The sequence below is a fragment of the Vespa mandarinia genome, chromosome 1 (assembly GCF_050613455.1).
Source record: "Vespa mandarinia isolate Hongniang chromosome 1, ASM5061345v1, whole genome shotgun sequence".
NCBI classification, from domain to species: domain Eukaryota; kingdom Metazoa; phylum Arthropoda; class Insecta; order Hymenoptera; family Vespidae; genus Vespa; species Vespa mandarinia.
Window position 1 is genome coordinate 2,114,578 of NC_140810.1, and position 21,958 is coordinate 2,136,535.

General features: G+C 34.5%; 1 protein-coding gene across 9 annotated transcripts in view; it reads left to right on the forward strand.

Annotated features, from left to right (window-relative positions):
• Positions 1–214: 214 nt before the first annotated feature.
• Positions 215–21,958, forward strand: part of by (focal adhesion protein tensin) — a 172,506-nt gene continuing 150,762 nt past the window's right edge. For 8 of the 9 annotated variants that reach the window (XM_035876350.2, XM_035876352.2, XM_035876360.2 and 5 more), the window contains exons 1-2: positions 215–363; positions 474–1,519. In XM_035876350.2, the coding sequence (XP_035732243.1) occupies positions 1,427–1,519 (93 nt within the window). In that variant the 5' untranslated portion in view covers positions 215–363; positions 474–1,426. The remainder of the gene's footprint in view (positions 364–473; positions 1,520–21,958) is intronic. The other variant, XM_035876369.2, reaches the window with a different exon arrangement.

Below are 21,958 nucleotides of genomic sequence, written 5' to 3' on the forward strand. Positions count from 1 at the left end.
TTGTTTTTTATATTCTTTTCTTTTCTTTTTCCGTTCATCTTTTTTCCTCTTTTTTTCTTTCTTTTTTTTTTTTGTTTCTTTTTTAAAATCAAACTCACGTCGAGGAGAGTGGGAGGGGGGGAAAGAATTAACGATAGAATGAGATCCGCGTCTGGATTGACGCGACTGTCAACGCGCGTATAAAGTCGACGATAGCGAACTCGATAGTCGGCAGTCTTGCGAGAACCGCGCGCGCGCGAGGACGTCGCTGGTGTTCCCTCGACGGCTTTACACGAGGCCGGGAAATCGAATAAACTAAACTATATTCGTTGTTTTTATTCCGTCGTATTTATCATTTGTTTTGCTGTTATAACTTTTCCTCTGGTAATTTTTTTCTTCTCTGTATTTTTTTTCTTTATTATTATTATTATTATTATTATTATTATTATTATTATTATTATTATTACTATTATTATTATTATTATTATTATTAGTAAAATCTTCTCTCCGACGTAATAACCATCATCATCGTCGTTATCATCGTCATCGTCGTCAACATCGACAACGACGACAACAACATCGAGAAGGAGCAACGATCGATCGTCCGGAACGAAGGCTCTATCTCAATCTCTCTTTCTCTCTCTCTCTCTCTCTCTCTTTCTCTTTCTTTCTATCTTTCTATCTTTCTCCAATCGTTCGTTTAGATCTGTCCTTGGTAAGCTTGGTGCGTGATCGAGACACTCCTTTCCATTACGATCGAATCTCTCAACTCAACTGAACGATTCACGGTCAACGGCAGTTTTGCGCCGGCGGAGGCGGAAGTCGGTAACAGCGATGACAGTTCGCGTGACATAGACGATAAACTTGTAATCGTCACTGGCAAAGAAAACTAACGTCCGTTTGGAACGTTCATTCATGAGTTTCCCCGGGGGCTTGTACGCTGGTGGTGGTGGTGGTGGTGGTGCATCCTAAAAGGAACGAAACGTTCCTCTCATTCGTATTAACCCGTTGACGGGAGGAAGTAATACTTTTCAGTCACGGAGGTATGAGAGAAAGAGAGGAAGTAAAGATTTACTTAGCTTAAAAGGACAAAAGAAAATAAAGAAAGAAAGAAAGAAAGGAAGAAGGAAAGGAGGCAAAAAGTTACAAGGGTTGAAAGAATTATTGAAAAAATTTTTAAAATGCAGAAAGAATATTTTGACGATGGGAAATGCATGAAAAATGTAATGGTACCGTAGTTTGAAGATTAGAAAAGAGAAAGAAATAGAGAAGAAGGATTTGATCTCTGTGAGACTGTGGGACAAGGAAAACAGACAGGCTGGAGGAGACGAAGGAAAGAGTTAAGAGGGAGGAAAGATCGAGGAGCCAGGCTAAGGCTGGGAATAGGGAGGCTCGCGAAAAAAAAGAGAGTGTGAACAGAAAGAGAGATCGGGAGAATAGTCGAGGAATGCCGTGGATAAAGTGTTTGGGTGGCGCAGGCGGCAAAGCCAGGAGGGGCAAGCCACTGAGCGTCAGCCAGCCTATACACCTGCTCGTCAAGGTAAGATTCTTTTGCTAACTTTTTCTTCATCTTCTTCTTCTTTTCTTTTTTTTTTTCTTTTTCCTTTTTTTTTTTTTTTTTTTTGTTTTTTTACTCCTCTCTCTTTCTTCTTCTTTTCTTTCCCCCTCCACCCCTTTGTCTCCTTCCTAATGTCGTTACAGATAATAATCTCTTGAAACGACTCTACGAGGAAAATCGTGACTCGACTCAACTCCTTTCAAGCTACGAGACAACAAGAACACGTCCAAAACACTCTCGAGCAAAACCCTCTTTCTCGCTTCATACTTTATCGGATTCAAAACACATGGCCGGCTTATGACTCTTTGCAATCTTAAACTTTTTTGTCCGACCACTCTACCGAGTTCTATTTTATCGAACCAGATCGAAATTCCTTCGAAAGTGTGCTTCAACTTAATGTAACTTGGTAGAACATAACGCTATATCATATATTGATTTAAAGTAAATATTTAAATGTTATTAAAAATTTATCCGATAGAATAAAATAGGTTTATAGTAAGAAAGAATTAATTCTGTTTTTATGAATATTTCCTATTATAACTCTCTATCTTCTTCTCTCTCTGTTTTTATCTATCTATCTATCTATCTATCTTATTTAAGATGGAGAGAAAAAAAAAGATAAATGATTTGTCTCTCCGCCGAGCTTTGTCCTATAATAACTAACCGTTAATTTAAATTATCTATTAATTTAAATCTCGTTAGTTCGGTAGATAAGTATCGTAGATAAATTCAGTAGGGTGTTTATTTTACGTTAATGGATGTCTCACGGTGATTAGTTTTCACGGGTTTCAAATTTTACGAAAAGTTTTATTTTCTTCTTTTTTTTTTTTTTTTTCTTTTTTTTTTGTTTCTTTGCTTTCTTCCGACAAGTCCGTTCGAGAATCATAAAGATCGGTGGATTGGATGAGAAAGATGAAACCCGTTTGTGAGGAATCGTTTACCTAATAAAGCACACGTGCGAGAGTCGAGAAGAGAAACGATAACGGAAAATAAAAAAAAAAGAGTGAAAGTGGAAAGATTTAAAAGAGATGAAGGGAAAAGGATCGAAAGGGTAGAAAATGGTTCGTTATATTAGCCCCGAGTTCTTTCTTCAAAAGAAGGAATGCCATAAAATTCGAAAAAGATAGGTAATCTTTAGGATTAGATGACGAAGAGGCGCCATGGTGGTCTATCTTTTGATCAAAATTTATTAATCCCATGGCATGGGCATTTCTCTTCGCTCGTGTTATCACACGGTTAAATGTTTAATTCATCGATCTTAAAATATTACAGCATACCAATTAAAATGATAATAATAAATGTAGCGCTTTTACCTGTACGTTATGACCTCATATTACGATCGTTTCTCAATGAATTCGTAAAATCCATTTCTTTTGATTGTACCATAATAAAGTGTGTGTGTGTGTATGCGTGTGCGTGTGTGTGAGAGAGAAATGTAAATTGTACAACTCTAACAATTTACACCGCTATATTCGACACACCTCATTCGATTTGAGTATTTAATTGTTGTTACACCACGTTTCCTAAAAGTCACGATTTAAAATAAATAAATAAATAAATAAATAAATAAATAAATAAATAAATAAATAAATAAATAAATAAATAAATAAATAAATAAATAAATAAATAAATAAATAAATAAATAAATAAATAAATAAATAAAAGGGAGAAAAAAGGGAATAATAATAAAAAAAAAAAAGAGAAAAAATTAGGAAATATCATGAGTCAAAATTACGTATGTATATATGTATCTATACATATGTACATTTAAAAGTACACATGTAAGTTCATACACATATTCGATTCGCAAAAACGTCGAAGGACAGGAAACGGCCGACGTTGATGAAAGTTCGATCGAAGGTAGCGATCCTGTCGGACGATAACGAAACACTCGAGAGTAAGAAAGAAAATTTACGATTTCAGGATGTATTTTAAATCGAGGTTAAATAAAGAAAAAACAAAAGAAAAAACAAAAAAAAAGAAGAAATAAAAAATAAAAAGAAATCATTTCGAGATCAATCGAAAGCGATGCAAAGGTACGAGTAGTATTATGCGAATAGCGTAAGGGTATACATATGCGTAATCTCAAATGTAAAAAAAAGTTGAAGGAAAGAAAAGGGATAGAACTGGGTAGGACAGTGTAGAATGGCGAACAGGAGTACCGGGGAGAAGAGAGATCGTCGTAAGAACTAAGCGATAAGAAAAACGGACGTTTAAAGTGGTCGGTAATTAAATAATAGCGCGTTTGTGCTTGTGCTGCCTGTGGCTGTGTGGGGCTTTACCGTAGAGATTTCATTAAAATGCCGCTTAAAACGCGATACGATATTTCGCGGAATATGAATACGATCTCGAGTACGGAATAGGTGTACTCGCGTAGCTAGTACCATTTCTTTTTTATGTAAAATACCAAACGTAAATTACAAACGAATTGGTTGGCCCGGTTGATTTTATTCACATCCATCTACTAACGTCATTGTACATGACGTAAAGCAGAGATAATAAGTAAAAGATAATGAGAGTTAACATTGTTTTTCATCTGTCGATAGAATACGTTTATTCATTGTTACCATACTGCTCTTTGTGATAGTAAAATATTTTATGTATGTACATATATATATATATATCGTATGAATTTTTCATAACGGAGCTGTTTTCTTTTCTCTCTCTCTGTCTCTCTCTGTCTCTCTCTCTCTTTTTTTTTGTTTTGTTTTGTTTCGTTTCATGAGCTTTCTCTTTGATAAATATATCGCATATAGTTCGTTAAAAAATTGAATAGATACATACATATATATGTATATATATATATATGATCGTTCGTAAATGATTACATTTTAAATTTGATTTATGATAATGATATTATCAAAAATAAAAATTCAATGATACTAAAGTATTTGTTAAAATCATTAAAATCGTAGAAATAAGAATTTAGATGGAATCGATGGATAAAATATTATTCGTAGTTTAAATATATTTTTACGAACGTTTAATCGAGCGAACGATTTAAAACGAGAGGGTACGATTCCAATCGTGTTTCGCACGAAGAAATTCGATGAAAACGTCTTTGTGGTAAGAAAAGTGGCTCCCGCAAAAGTTGCTTTAAGCGGATACGATATCGTACTTACTTGCTTTCCCGTAACACAGATTACTTGTTGTACGTGTCGGCGTTCGTACACTCGCTTATGGTAGTACACGTTCTCTGTTATTATAACCGTACTATTATCGGTACACCTGTGCACGATACTTACTATTAGTGTACATCGTTCGCGTATGTAGTTACATGGGTTTATACACTTCTATATAAGATAATAAATAAAAGGGATCCTGCAATTAAATTAACCTTTTTTGCCGCCTAGTCAAAAATTCTTTTTGTTTTACCAAAAACGCGCGACGAGTATCAAGGAGATACAAAAAAAAAAGAAAAGAAAAAAAAAACAAAAAAAAAAAGAAGAAACGAAAAAAAAGGAAGAAAAAAGAAAAGAGAGAGAGAAAAGTTTTATGCTCTTTGGTGCGATCGAGTCGATTCGATTGAACGACCATGCCATTTTCGATAATAGTTTCCACGAAAGATGTAACTACTTTCTCTCCGATTGCACCATATACCGGACAAATTAATCAGAGAAAATTACGGAATTACCGAGCTCGAACGATCACCATTTTCGACATTCCCTTCAATAACGTTAAAAGTGAACGGCGACGAATTATCGCTGAATGATAATAATCTATATATCGCTATGAACATAAGGGTTTATTTCAAATATCGTATTATTATCCTGGTGTAATCGTTTAACAAAAATTTCAACATTTTTGCAATACCTCGACCATTATCTTGAATATGAAATTACATTAATTTTGATGATACATCGTGTATTATTATTATAAAATATATTTAATGATTCGATGCTATTGCAAAATTTAATAATAAAATTTTATATATATATATATATTAACATCATTGAAGTATCGACTTATCTACGGATTCATCCTAATTCAGAAAGGATAATCTCGAAATATCATAGAAGGATAACATCGATAACGTTGATTTAACCAAGCAATCGATTTTGGTCTATCGCCTACGATCTTTTGAGATCGGATTTAGGAAGACTTTCCACGAATCCGTCTATCGAACGAATGAATATTATTCGATGGGATAGGCTTTTGATATAACCTCGACAAACTCAGATTATCCTTTTTCGAAAAAGGTTACTCGTTTTATGATACGTCTTTAACCGGTCTACAAGATTACGAAATATTACTTTTCTTCGAATACCGAATTATTATATAGCCCATATTTATCCGCGTTTTATTCTCACTACGCTATCGTAAATTATTATTTTCGAAAAGAGAGTGAGAGAGAGAGAGAGAGAGAGAGAGAGGCAGAAAAAAATATAAAGGAAAAAAAAAAGAAAAAGAAAAAGAAACGTAAACTTCGAGAGAGAGAGAGAGAGAAAGAGCACGAGCACAAGGAAGATATAAAATGAAAGAACGAAAGAAAGAAAGAAAGAATGAAAGTAAGGAAGAAAGAAATGTGAGAATCAACTTCCACCGTGTGACAAAAGTATTCCGAGGTGTAAGAAAGAATATAATAAAAGAAGTATGCGAAGAACAAACGTTATAAGTTATTGAGCAAAGTTAGAAGCAAACGTTCCACAAGCATGTTAGCCCAACACGGTATAGTGTGACAACTTCTAACGTTTCGGTCAATATTCGAACTAACTTTGAGTCCGATGACCGTTTCTAATCTGAGAAGTTAACGATACAGAAGAGAATATTCTTGCTCGTTCGTGTTAACTTTCGTAAAAAAAAAAAAAAAAAAAAAAAAAAAAAAAAAAAAATATGAAAGTAAAGAAAAGAGGGGAAAAAAGAAAAAAGAAAAATGCATTAGCTTACCGATGAAATTGTTTAATGTTTAAAAATGTAAATTCTTTTATTTCTTCGAAATGAATATATTAAGATATTAAAAAAATGTCAGACAATTATACCCAGTAGCTTCATTTTTACTCTCTCTATTTTTGGCAAGCTCTAAGACGCCTACGTCGCACCATTGAGGATAGTTTTTGCTTTGAGGGAGACGATGACTGTGTGTCATTCCAAAAAGAGAGAGAAAGAGAGGGAGACCACGATAAAAATAACGTTCTTTCGTTTTTCGTCTGGCACACGAATAACATCCTCCCGACGTTTGCCAATCATTGTCTACACACGGAGCTAACCGTAAAAAGATTTGCTTTTGTGCCACGAATATATAATGTATGTTCCGAGATAGATCACAAATTATTATTTTATCTTTCGACTGAATTAAGATACGATTTCATTATATAAAAAAAAAAAAAAAAAAAAAGAAAAGAAAAAGAAAAAAGACAATAATAAAAAAAATAAGGAAAGAAAAAAAGAGAAAGAAAGAAAGTAAGAATGAAAAAGTATCTCATGTCATTTGTTACAAGACAATAATGTCATCGCGTGCCATTAGAAGAAAGAAAATAGAAATGAACAGACTCAAAGGTCGAAGAGAGAAAAAAAAGAGAGAAAAAAAAAGAAAGAAGAAAAAAAAGTAGACTTAGAGAAGACATATCGTTGAAGGAAAAAATTCGTGGGAACTGTGTCTCGATGTCCAAAAGAAAAGGGGGGAAAAAAAAAAGTATTGAAAGAAAAAGGAAAAGACAAAGAAAAAAAAAAATACAACATAAAAAAAAAGAAATAGAAAAAAGAACTTAAGGTTCTCTTAATTACGGTCGTACAAGACGACGCGACGGCGAGCAATTAAAAGTTCTTCAATTAGGGCGTGCTTCTTTGAGTTTACTCTCCTTCACCAGTTTTCTAACACCAATATTTCGTCCTTAGGAAGGCGAGCCATACATCTATTAGCATAGCGATAATCGCTAGTAATAAACCGTACAACCGGTCGTATATACATATATATATATATATATATATATATATATATATATACGTACGCATAGATACATCGTATGTCACAATAATATGTCATTGATATTCGCTTATTCTATTCTCTTCTAAATCTTCGAGATAAATTGTTCGATTGTTCTTCTTCTAAGCTACGATCGAAAGAATGTTAAAACTATGAAAATATATTTCTGTCTTCTTCTTCTTCTTCTTCTTCTTCTTCTTCTTCTTCTACTTCTTCTTCTTCTTCCTCTTCCTCTTCTTCTCTTTCTTATTTGAAAACGTATATACAAACGTAACATTAAAATATACTTTCCTTTTAAAATATCATCGATTTCACATTCCTCGACGTTATTCGATAAAATATCTCGCGAATAGACGACAGCTAAGAGGAGAGCGCATTTTCACGCGCACGAGCAAACGATAGAGAGAGAGAGAGAAAGAGAGAGAGAGATAGAAAGAAATAGTGTATAATATATAAGCGAAATACATGTATGATAAATTCCACGATCGTCTTTGACATTTCTCAGTAAGAATCTTCTCAAAGGATTTTCTCCTGTGAACCATTCGATACGTTTTACCCATACGTAAAAGGAAAATGTGAATTACTCGTCGTCTCCAATCGGAGAAATATTCGTATCGTCGTTCATTGTTTCGAATGATCGATAGACCACCGCCATCATCTTCTCGGTGATACTTTTGAAAAAATATCTAAGAGTATATATATATATATATATATATATGAGTCTACTAACTTAACACGATACACACATACACACACACACACACAGATAGACATATACATACACATATACATGTATATGCGAATGAATTCGCAAAGAACAAATCTCATGACGCGCTTAGAGCGAGAACGCGATGTGCGAGTGAACATACTTGTAATATGATAATTCGCAGAGGTTCGCACAATGGCCTTTGCGATATCGGAAAAATGTTTCGTGTTATAAGAATTTCTAACGTTCGTTTACCTTTACATTTTATTTAAAAGAATTTTACTTCGGCACCTCGTTCGTTCGATATTAGAAAGGGAACAATTTGTGTATCTATTTATATAATATTTATCGTTAATGCCTTCGAGCATTGTTTCTTCGTGAAATCGAATGCTATAGAAGATTAACGAGAATTGTCATAAGGGATTAATGGGTGAAATCTGTTTGATCTATCGTTCGTTATCCAACACGATCGAATCGATCTTTTACTTATATATATTTCCGATTATCTTTTCGATCAAATTCTCACTCTCTCTCTCTCTCTTTCTCTCTCTCTCTCTCTCTCTCTCTCTCTCTCTCTCTCTCTCTCTCTCTCTCTCTGTCTATCTTATTCTATTTTAAATGACGAGATTTTCAAGGATATTAATTATATGAGATAAATTCTCAGTATCTTACTTTTCCAATAACAAGGAAAACTTTTTAATCGTAAATTAGAAGAACGCAAAAGTATCACGTCGATAACAAAGTGAATGGTATTAGAAATTCATTGATATTTATTATTCATCGTTTTTTGATAAAACAATTGTCCGAAAAAATCAATAATCATAATCCTTAATGTATATACATTTTAACATCGTAAATAACATTTATTTCTCCAATCAATTTATACGAATGAAAATTTAACAAATTTAACGATATAATAAAAGATATGTAGATTATAATCTGTCGAATAGTTATTTAAAAATATAATTCAAGGATAATAAAAAAAAAAAAAAAAAAAAAAAAAAATACGAAAATGAATAAATAAATAACAAAGTCAATTTAATGAAACACAAATAACATTTATTTTCAAGAAATATAAAAGAAAATTTATTTGTATATTATTTAACAAATTCAACGAGACGTTATCTATCTCGAATCTTATCTTTCGAAGTTTATTTAAAAATAGAATTCAAAAGATGAAAAGAAAGTAAATAAATATATATATATATATAAAAAAAGAAGAAAAAAAAAAGAAAAAAAAAAGAAAAAAAGAAACGAAGAAGAAGAAGAAGAAAATGAAAATGAGAGTTAGTCTTTAGTCGTGTATAACACAAAATCGAAGAGTTAAGATGCGTTAAAGAGGTACGATGCCAAAGCGAGGAACGCGGTCTACCGTATATAAGAGGGTGAAAGGTGAAGATCAGTTAAAGGTGATATAGTGAAGGCGTTTAGTTAAATCGATCAGATAGGGGCTTTGTGCATGGGATACGATGGTAAAACACACTCTTGCCACCGTACTCGCGCGCGTCCGGCACACTGTCTTTCTTTGAATTATGAGCAACATCCGTTCCCTTGGAGAACTTCTTCCTTGTGTGAATTCTCGTTCGTTCGTTCGTTCGTTCGTTCGTTTCCGTCTACTTCCATATTCGAACATATTTGATCATTTTCCATTGTTCCAATTTGAAATGATAAATGTTCATTCGAAGAATAGAAGGTGTGTGCGTTAATTAAAAGAAAAAAAAAAAAAAAAAAAGAAAGGAAGAGGAGGAAAGAAATTTCAAAAAGGAAAAAGAAAAAAAATGAAAGAAAGAAAAAGGAAGGAGAAGGAGAAAAAAGAATATACGAAGAAGAAGAAGAAGTTCCAATTGTGAGGATTAACCGAAAGAAATGTCTAATTGGTCGTGCACTTAGGCAACTCGGACCAATCATCAATCTTTTAGGTTAAATATAGATAAAAACGTTTTACAGGTCGTAGGTATCTTTAAAACGATATGAAAAAACCCTTAGAATTACGAGATCCATTTAGTTCACCCACAATTTATAGTACGATTAGAATTTTCCTATCGGAAACTAATACCATAGTGAAAGGGAAGTACAAGAAAATGTAATAAATCCGGCTAATCGATTATTAACGTTTTTCACTGTGATTAAATAGAAATGATGATAAATAAATCATGTCGATTCTATATACGAGAGACGATTCTTGGGATATCTCATAGGTAAGTAGGTATATCAAAGAAAAAAAAAAAAAAAAAAAAAAAAAAAACCAGAAAGAAAGAAAGGAAAAAAAAAGAAAAAAAAAAAAAGAAAAGTATCGGCGAATCTTTCTGTGAAAGTTATTGCGGCTTCGCGTAAAGTCAGAAAGGAGAACGGAATTCGATCGTACGGATAAATGCATAAACACTCTTTGGCTTCCTGTTTGGACCATTAGCTCCGACATGGGCCGTGCAATCGAATCGAAGGATCAAACGGTACGTAATGGTCGCGTGCTGACTTATACGGCAGACCAATCGTATTCCCACGAAAATCGAGATAACAGACCAAGAACAAAAGTTGTTATTTTGATTTAAAAAAAAAAAAAAAGTAAAATATTATTACGAAATAATTTTATTTGAAAAGAATTTATTAACTATGCGTTTTTCTTTTCATTTCTTCTCTTTCCATTCCTCCTCCCCCTATCGCATCCCCCCTCCCTTTCTTTTTTTTTTGGTCTCTCTTTCTGCAATCGCAATATTATTTATTGAGAAATCAAGCGATAAATAACGAGGATTTTAGCTCGTTCATTTTAACGAGCGTAACAACGAGTTTCTATTATAAACGAACGATACAGTTGATTCGTAAAATGATCGAACAGACTATTCTAAGCGGGAGGGAAGGGCAGAGAGAGAGAGAGAGAGAGAGAGAGAGATAGAAAGAGGAGGGTGGAGGAGGGTATGTAGGAGATGTATATATGTATGTGTATGACATGCGATCGTTGGCCCATATCCTGTCGACTGGTGAACTCTCGAAACATTCCACGTCCTTTGGAATACCAAACGATATGTAGAACACCGGCCATAGGTATTTCCACACGAGTCAGGAATAATAAGATTTCCTAGCGTTTCCAACCGCATGATTATACTCTTTATTCAAGTACGTATCGTTAATGAATATGGAAACGAATACCGAGGAACGAGTTAAAACGTTTATACGTTGGAAAGATTCTTCTACAACTAGGAAACCTGTAATTCGATAGCTAATATCTCGTAATGTTACTTGGTACGTGAGAAAGATTATGCTAAATGTCGAATGAAAAACGAAAAAAAAAAAGAAAATTTTTATCCCCATTTCGTTGCGTTTTGATAAATGTCTGAAATAATAAGATGAAACGAAAAAAAGAAAGTAAAATAATTCTCTTCGTTGGATTTAGAAAAAGAAATCTGAATAGAAATTTTGTTACATTACGTACGATATTATATTATAAATGTGTATATAGAAATCCCAAAATGTATCCTAAAATACTGATGTAAATCAAATGTTTCTATATATTCTATCAGTATTTTCCTTTGTGAATAAACAAAGAGAGTATCCATAAAATTTCCATGAAATATTATTCCAAATAAAAATATAATCGAGCACCGAATTAACGTTCCTTTCTTTACATGAAACGTGCTGCCGGAGGCAGCATCATCGTTATTTCAACACGTTATTTCGATGGGCGACAACTCCCTCGAGGCTGGCTAGACGACTAATATCCGTACTGGCGAAACTCTCCATCTCCTTCCTTTCGTCCTTCATTCTCTTCTCTTCTCTCTCTCTCTCTCTCTCTCTCTCTCTTACTCTTTCACTCCTTTGCTTTTCTTTCCCAACTATCCGTTATTATGCACACGTCAGGAAGCTTTCGAGCAGCCCTCTTTGTGTTTCGTAGTAACAACAACGTCGTCTATGTTTTATCTCCCTTTCTTTTATCATCCATACGTTCTCTCTTTCTCTCTCCCTTCCTCCTTCTTCTATACGTCTCCAAAACAAAAAAGGCAAACAAAAAACAAAAAAAAAAAAAAAAAAAAAGAGAAAAATATCAAAGAAAAAAGAGAAATAAAACGAATGAAAATCGTTACGTTGACGATCGAAACTTCGTCCTTACGTATCCAAAGTGAAGTTAAATTAAGGAAGTGCGAGATATGAAATGCTCGGTAACGATCTCATTGCTCATGCAAACGCGATCAAATTTAACCGGTGTAATTTTCGAATCGGTTTAATTGCCGTAACAGTTCGCGGAAGCCCAGGCCCAACTCGTATGACTCCCCGAGCAGCTTTATGCAAAACTTGTTCGTTCATTTGCACGGACCAAACGTTCGTGTGTTTTGTGCGCGTGCCATTCTCGCGATGATTATCGCGACTCGTCCCTTTTTATACGAGCGATTCTGATTAAAAAGGAGATTCATTGGGAATACTTTTCCAACGTACACCCTCATTCCCACTTCACCCCTTCCCCCCACCCACCCACCCACCCTAACCACCATTCATCCCCTTCTCCCGCCAAGCCTCGTTCTCTTGCCAAGAAGTAAACTTTTATTCGAGGATCGTAAAAATAGAACGAAATGAATACGAAAGTCATAGAGACTTTTAAATATATATCGCGGTGATTATATTTTCTTTTCTCCTTATATATTTATGTGTATCTGTGTGTGTGTGTGTGTATATATATATATATGTATGTATAAATGTGTCAGCGATTTATTCTTTCGTGATAAGTCACTTCGCAAATATTATTGCGAGACATTCGTACTCGAGATAGTTTTGAATTAAAGAAAAAAAATGTTCTCCTAGAGAATCATCGTCTTTCAACTCTTTTGCTTTTGTAACGTGAAGTTGCTTTTAGAATTTTTTTTCTTTTCTTCTTCTCTTTCTTCTTCTTCTCTTAATTTATATATTCATATTTCATAATTGTTTATATTCATTTTTTACTTTTTTTATTCCATTTGAAAGTCGTTGAACTTTAATGAAAAAATTAAGAATGATCTTTGGATCTACGTATGTAGTTAAAGACGTAGAGACGAAAGAGAGAGGAGAAGAAGAATCGTTTGGTTGAGATCCTAAATCATTTAAGATCTCGATGGGTCCGAAGTACCAAGTAAAAGTGCCGTGTAGTATCCAATTGCCCTTGAAGGACCATCGAAATAAAATAAATGTCCTGGGGTGCTTCCCCTCCCTCCCACCCTCCTTTTCTTCTCTCCTTTTTCAAAGGAGTAAAGTTCTTATAGGGACATAACAACGTACAAATATTTGCTCGTCGTAAATTACATGCTCGTACGATGAGACCAGGTCATATTCTTGATAACGCGCTGACAAACATGTCCGGACGTAGATAAACCAAGGTAAACACGAATGAATAATCGTGGAATTCGAACTTGTTTTTTTTACGTATCTGTAGAAATTTGTATTTTTGCTGGTGAAAAGAAAAAAAAAAAGGAAAAGGAAAAAAAAAAGAAAGAAAAAGAAAAAGAGAAGGAACGAAAACAAATTTCTGTTTTTTCTTTTTTTTTTTTCGTATATCAAACAGCGATAATAAAATTTAAATAATATTACGCGTATACGTGGATACATATGTATCTATAAATATATATACATATATATATATATATATATATATATATATATATATATATATATATATTTGCGAATGTAATCGATAAAAAATTTAACTAAGTTCGAAGCTCATCATAAAAGTCGAATTAATTTCTAAAGAATTAAGAGAATTACGAATAAGAGTTAAATAAAATTTATCCTTTATATACCAATAAATTATTATAACTTATATCACGTAGATTATTCTAAAATAATCCATATTCGAACGATCTTACATTTCGACTTCCGCGTTATATGCCCCTATAAACTTTACTTTAATAAAATTTACTAACGTATAGTCGAGACCGTAAATCGTCGATTTAAATTCAACAGAATGTAAAGATTGCAAGTGAATGTGTCGTTATATAGTAGCGTACTAGCGTGAACTTTCTATTTTCTCTTATTTTGTTAGATTCATTCGTAGTTCTGTTAATCTGCCTCGAATAGAAATTCCGGTATCGTTAAGTATCAAGTTCGAGAGAGAGAGAGAGAGATTCGAATCGATTTCTGTCACACGAGTAAAGAAGAAATTCATGAAAGGAATAGGTAAGAGAAGAGGGAAGAAAGGGACAACGAGTAAAAGGAGGATAAAAGCATCGATATTATACCAACATAAGAGATCTATCACGGTAAAACGCATTAGAGCAGGTCGGGCACGTTTTACTTCTATCTCTGTTCTTTCCCTTTTGCCCCATTCTCTCTCTCTCTCTCTCTCTCCCCCTCTTTTATTTTCTTTTTCGTTTTGTTAGTCCGATGCCCTTGAATACTCACGACCTTTGATAGAATACACATAGAAAGATTCCAAGGTTCTCTCTGCAGGGGCGCATCAAGGGCCCTACGAAGAAAAGATTAGACGAAAAATCTTAACCGGTTTCTTCGGCTAACGTTTTATTGAGACATACATAGGTTAGTATGCCCGATGTTTATTGACGTTCAACATTGTAAGAATTTAAAAATTATAGATCATTCTTATTCAGACATATTAAAGGTAATCGAATAGAAATCGAAAAGATGGGGGACACATTGTATCCATATTATATGTTCTTAGGGACGACGTGGATGAGTGTTATGACGGTCTAAGGATTTTTGAATGTTAGACTAATATGACGTCTTACAGCGGGAGCACGTTCGTAGATCATTAAGAAGAGGGAAAGAAATAAAACTAGAAAAAAGAAGAAGAAGAAGAAGAAGAAGAAAGAAAGAAAGGAAAAAGAATAAAGAACGGAATTCACCCTCGCAGGATATGATTTCATGCGTATATATTTCTCGACTACGATTGTATGGTTGTACGGTTGTATGGTTGTATGGTTGTACGGTTGTATGGTTCTTTCGAAACTAAAATTCATTCGTATAATATATACATATACGTATGTATTATTTTATAAAAAAAAAAAAAAAAAAAAAAAAATAAGTGGTTCACGGAAAATTCAGCATTGAAAGAAAATTCTTTATGAGCTGATTATAGACAAGAGAGAGAGAGAGCGAGAGAGAGAGAGAGAGAGAGAGAGGGCAAGGGAAGGATTAAGATAGATACTTAGTTATCAACGGGAACATTAAACCGAGCACGTAGGACAAAGATTTTTCGTAGCAAAGTCAAAGGATTAAATCAAAGAAACTTCTCGTATGTTAGATTTCTTATGCAAGCCGTGAAGATTTCAAGAAACGCGGGAGAAGTTAATTCAAGCCAGTTGGTCGTCTTTGTAGTCTTTGTCGTCGTTGCCGTCGTTGACGTCGATTTTAGACGGGAACATGTGGTACCTTTAAAATATTTCTACTTAATCTTCCTCGAGCTTTTCAATGGAAATGTTCCATTAGAAATAGGAAGACACGACGAAGAAATACAAAAATTAAGAAAATCTATCTTTTATTTTTACATATAAATCTGTCGATCTTATTAATTGAATTAAAAGATAGAGAATTAAAAGATTGATTTTTAATGTTCATCCATTAAATAAATGAAATAGATTTGCCATTGAATTACTTTTTCTTCTTTTTTTCTTTTTCTTTTCTTTTCTTTTCTTTCCTTTTTTCTTTTCTTTGTTTTTTTTTTTGTTTTCTTGATTATTCGAAAAGCATAAAGGACATTTTCCTAGATATCGAGCGCAAAAAGGCGCCGTTGTTAACGTGCAAAAAAGGGAAACGAGGCAAATGTGAAAGATAGAGAAATGGTAGAAGCTCAGAATTGAATTTCCTTGAACGCAGGTGCTAAAGCAAACGAGAGATGATCCTGACGATGGTTTACATGTATTCGTGAGAATGCCAAGCGAAGAGACCATGCATCCATGCATGCTTCCTTGCTCCTGGTATAAAGCCTATCTATGAGAGAAAGGAGAGAGATATGTTGGATAATCGTCTCTCTTGCTGCTAGTCTCTTTCAACACGAATAAAAAAAGGGACTCACACCGCACTCCAAAACACGGTCCTATTATTCCACACGTGCGAACATTTCGCAGGAACAATGGTCCCCTCGTTATTAAGGGTTTTCATCTTTCTCTCTCTCTCTCTCTCTCTCTCTCTTTCTGTTTCACACACATACATACAGACACACACTCCTCTCTCTCTCTTTCTCTGGTGAAACCAGAGTGTTAGAACTACGTCCGCCAGTGTTATTCCAACGGTTTCTTGGAACAGTCCCTTTTTCGTTTGTCGGCAAAAGTAAGAAGTCGTGAAAGTTCCCGACGGTGCAGATCGGGTCCGACCCGACCCGACCCATCTCTGAACAAGGAGAATTCGTCGGCCCACAGCTTTCGGCTCTCTCTCTCTCTCTCTCTCTCGCTTTCTCGCTCCCCCCCTCTCTCTCTCGCTCTCTCTCTTCTCCTTTTAGTTGCTTTTCTCATTGTCTCAATTCGTCCAACCGCAGGAAAAATTTTCTTTTCCCCTAATTGGACCGACGTTCAGTCCGCGTGAAAAGTCCAAAGTTGGCTCGGATTTCTCGACTGCTAATATCCGTTCCTTTTGTCTTTCTGATGGTTTCGAACCACGTCAATGGATTTTTTTTTCTCTTTCTTTTTTTAAGATTAAAAAAAAAAAAAAAAATAAATGAAAGAAAGAAGAGAAGAAAAATGAGAATAATTATTTTCTACACGAAGATAGGGATATCTCTAGCTTGAGGTTGTTGTAATTTTCAACACGTTCAACCGTTACACCGCAAAGTAAACTTTCATTATTCAAATTCAAATCGAATAAAAGAAAGAAAAGAAGAAAAAAGAGAGAAAAGCAAAGAAGAGAAAATCTCTCTTTCTTTCTCTCTCTCTCTCTCTCTCTCTCTCTCTCTCTGTACCATTAAATATAAATATTTGAATAAAAACGATGCCCCTAAATCTATACTTATGACTTATGGAACGGTGAACGTGTTAAATATACATTTAATATCCAGAGTTCAGACTTTTCTGAGAAGGAGAAAAAATGAAAAAAAAAAAATGAAAAAAGAAGAAGAAGAAGAAGAAGAAGAAGAAGAAGAAGAAAAGGAAAAAAGAAAAATGAAACGAAAGTGAATAAGTCGAAGTAGAAGTTGAGCTCTTAGAGCGTTCGAGAAAATAAAGAGAATGGAAGGAACGGATCTGGGTGGGTGGATGCACCCACGCGATTCCATGAACGTTCATGCCGTAAAACGCAGTCGGGAAAAAGGATGGGGTCGTCTAAAGAGAGGAAGAAAGACAGAGAAAAAGAGAGAGAGAGAGAAAACGGAGAATAGTTACGATAGGAGGAGATAGAGAGTAACATACATAGAATAGAATGAGAAAGAACGATGCGAGTGGCGTCGTAAGGACAGAGGAGGATGAAGTCAAGCTAGGACGAAGCTAGGACGAGGCCACCCGTGGAAACGCGTTTTACATAATCGCTTCGCTAAGAAGACCGACCGATGGCTCTCTTTCACGAACCGGATCCATATATCCGAGAATTTCTCAAAGGGAAGCACAAGTACGAAGAGAATCCGTACAATAGCATCCATGATACTACCTCAAAGACACGTATTTCTCCAAGTTAGAGTAAATTGTCCCTTCGATCTTTCTCTATACATCGTGAATATTCGCCATTCTATCGATACGATGCCACGCCTTTAATCGCACCTTACATCGAAGGAACTATCGTCCATTTGAATCGTCGTCGAGCTTAGTCGTGTCGTCTAAATTCCTGCCGTCTTCTCTCTATTGCCTCCTACGCATTGGAAACAAGAGAAAGACAGACAGAGAGAGAGAGAGAGAGAGAGAGAGAGAGAGAGAGAGAGAGAGATTGAACGGAAGCCTGCGTAATACGAGTCGAGATTTCTTACCTCTTAACTAACGTAGATACATACTTCAAACTATTCCTTTGGGACTTAACGACTTGTCTCGTTAAAGTTAAACAATTCGATGGACGAAGAGTTATTACTTTTACACGATATTAAGATGTCTTATCTTTTCGTTAAAATGTATTATTATTATCGTCATCCTTTTATCAATGTTAACACAGTTATAATAATTTCGAAATGTTCGAAATGATCTATTAATTCTATAAAATCATGATAATATTTGCTGAAAGTCAGAATATATATATATATATATATATATATATATATATATTCGAGATATATATTCGAGAAAGGACAAAGAAATAGCCGAAAGATAATCGAGGACATTGGAGATGTTCGGGCAAACCCAAACGAGATCCTGACCTCCCAGGAAGATAAATCGTCGTGGGATCTCCGTTGCTGCTGCCGTTCTTCGTGTTTCTGCCTTCGAGGCTTCACAAGACTTACGTCTCCCTTTCTTCTATCTATCTTTTTCCTTCCTTCAAAGACTCCTTCGATTCCTTCGCAAGTTAATCTTTACTCCTCACCTTTACCACCTGTCTCCTAACTTCCTGAAATCTCGAATTACCCATTGAAACATTTCGGAGCTACGTTTACTCGCTCGTTAAGAAAAGGAACAAAAAAGAAAACAAAATATCTTCCTCTCTCTCTCTCTCTCTCTCTCTTTCGCTCTATCCCTTCTCTGTTTATCTAGTCTGTCTCTGTCTCTTTCTTCCTCTCTCTTCTTCTCCTTTTTGACTTTCCTTAGATCAAGTTAAATCTTGGTAGAATACGAGTACCCTCGTGGACTGTTCAAGAGGGTCAAGATTAATGTGGCATTTCAAGAAGCGTGACCTCTCTTGAGGCGTGTCAAAACATCTGATCTGAAACGTTTTCTCAGTAGTGAAATCCTCTATCGTTAACGCTTGTATATAGATACGTAACATTTAGTTAGATCATCAGGAAGAATTTCCAATCAATTCAATTTAGATTATATTGAATGAAAGGAAAAAAAAAAAAACAAAAAGAGAAAAGAAAAAAGAAAAATAGAAACCGACAAAGAACAAGAGAAAAAAGAGGAAAGAGGGAAAAAGAAGGAAAAGGGAAAGAAACGAACGAACGGAGATCTGTCCAAAAAAAAGAAAGACAGAATCAAAAAAAAAAAAAAGAAAAAAAAAAAGAAATTGTTTAAACAACATCGTTCATTCGTTAGTAAGTTATTATGATTTATAATTAGTATTCCGTATATAAAGAACATTCGAGATTTATCGACACCACATGCCTCGGCACTTTGGAGTAGACGACGAAAGCGGTGCTCTTCAAAGAACGACACTCTAACGACCGTCAAGAAAGGCGTGTATGTGCGCGCGCGCGCGCGCGCGCGTGGGATCACGTTCGTCGCGGATTTTACTCGGTAGCCCAGAGTCGTCGTAACACTAAGCACGAAATTCAAACGATTAATCCTCTCGACGACGAGACCCATCGCTAGCCAAGAAACGGGCTCATCCCAATGTGTGCGTCATCGATGCTCTCAAAGCGGAATTCTTAAGAATCACCTTTTAATCTTGGCATGTTCTCTCGAAATTACGTAATACAGGTCAATGAACTACTACTTTCTTTTACATATGTATATAGATATATATATATATATAAGAAAAAAAAAATATATATATATATATGTATGTATGTATCTAATATCTATTTAACGCGATGAAATTTAAAAGAGTGTCTAAGAGTAATACGTTATTATGAGCATCCCTGGCGAGGTTAAAGGCTGCCATTGATGATGAGAATTCTTTTCTAAAAACGGAGTCATCGAGATAACGATATAAATTAACTACATGGAGATTTATCTCTTCGACCGAACCGAAGTGAATGTGAAAGATCGAACTTCAACGGTGCGGGCGATTATTGAAAAAAGAAGAAGAAAGAAAAAACAAAAAAAAGAAAAAAGAAAATGGAAGACAAAAAAAAAGAGGGGAAAAAAGAGAGAAGAATGAAGGAGAGAACGAGAAGGAGAAAAATATTTTGCGATATCGAAGTAAGTAAACATATTATCGCATTCATCTCTCGAGAAAACATAGTACACCTTACATACATATACACATATTCATACATAGTATATATATATATATATATATATATGTATATAGAAGATCGAAGGAGGAAAAACAAGAAAGTTTTTGCCATGATGACACGATGTCTAGTGACGCGAACGGAAATTTAACAGAAAAAGATTGAGAAGGAAAGAAAGAGAGAAGGAAAGAATGGTAAGAAAGAGAAAGAATGGTAAGAAAAAGAGAGAAAGAGAAAAAGAAAATGGAGAGAACAAAGAAGTACGAGTGGAATGCGAAATACGTGGACGACTCGGCTCGCAATTCTTGGATTCCATGGCGATCGTGGGCGATATGAATCGAAGAATTGTTCCCTCCTTTTTGAAATATACGTTCATCTCTCTCTCTCTCTCTCTCTCTCTCTCTCTCTCTCTCTCTCTCTCTCTCTTTCTGTAATTCTCACTGTCTCGGGTAAACACATAATTTACATGATCAAGTTCTTTCGAAACATTTCAGAAAAATATTCGTTCGTTCCATTTGATAGCGCATCGAGCAGAGATATATGAGGAAAAAAGAAAGAAAAAAAGGAAAAAAAAGAAACAAAAAAAAAGGTTAAGAAAAGAAAAAAAAAAAAGATCAGAAAAAGAAAAAGAAAGAAAAAGATGAAGAAATGCTCGCATGAGTTCGTGATTTTAATGTTTCTTGGAATAAGAATTTAATATCTTAAATGTTATGGGCGTTTTTTAATTGGGGAATAGAATCGTGATAAAAGAGATTACTTCTGTAAACGTTAAAGTGCGAGACGACTTCAATGTTCTTATCCGCTTTTAACTTCTACTTACTAAAGTCTTTCGATCGCAAGGACGGTAACGTAGCAAACAGGTTTCTCTCTCTCTCTCTCTCTCTCTCTCTCTCTTTTTCTATGTTTCTATCTGATCACGGGTGATAATTAGTTCCGACTTTAATTCCACGTAATTCGTGTTCTGATTCTTGCATCGACAAAAAGATAACCGACCGAGAAGAGACGAGAAGACGAAGTAGAGATAAAGAAAGAGAGAGAGAGAGAAAGAGAGAGAGAGAGAGAGAGAGAGAGAGAGAGAGAGAGCCTCAGACACGAGAGTCTTCGAGGCGATTACGTAACTTCGCGTGCATCGCTTTTGCACGCGTGCAAGGAACAGATTACAGAGAACGGACGAAAGAAATTGAGATCTCTATGGAAATGTTACTTTTAACATTCCCCTCATTTTCCTTTTCACGAGACAGAAACGAAAAAAAAAAGATAGACAGAGAGAGAGAGAGAGAGAGAGAGAGAGATTCTACTGGCCTATAAAACGAACGAATCTATTTAAAATATGATGGCAGATAAAAACTTTGATGAAACTCTTTTCTAAAAAAAAGTTAATCTCTTGAGACATCCTCGTAAAATGCTTTTATTATTATTATTATTATTGTTATTATTATTATTATTATTATTATTATTATTATTATTATTATTATTGTCATCATTATTATTATTATTACTAATACTATTATTACTATTATTATTACTATTATTATTATGCAGATTAATAGTTAAGTTCATTGAAAAGTTTTATCGAGGAAAAACTATGGACGAAGTTCAAACTAAACGAAACTTCGTCCTAATTAAACCAGAAATTTGTTTAACGATCGATCGATCGACCAACCGACCGATAGAAAATCAAACTTACTCCGATCGTTTTATATACTTACTTATTTAGGTACATACATATATACATCATATATATATATACATATATATATATATATATATATACCCAAGCTATTTTCTTCAAATTCAATAGCGTTCGACGAGTACTATACATGTATTTATGTATATATACAATCACAATGGTTTCATTAT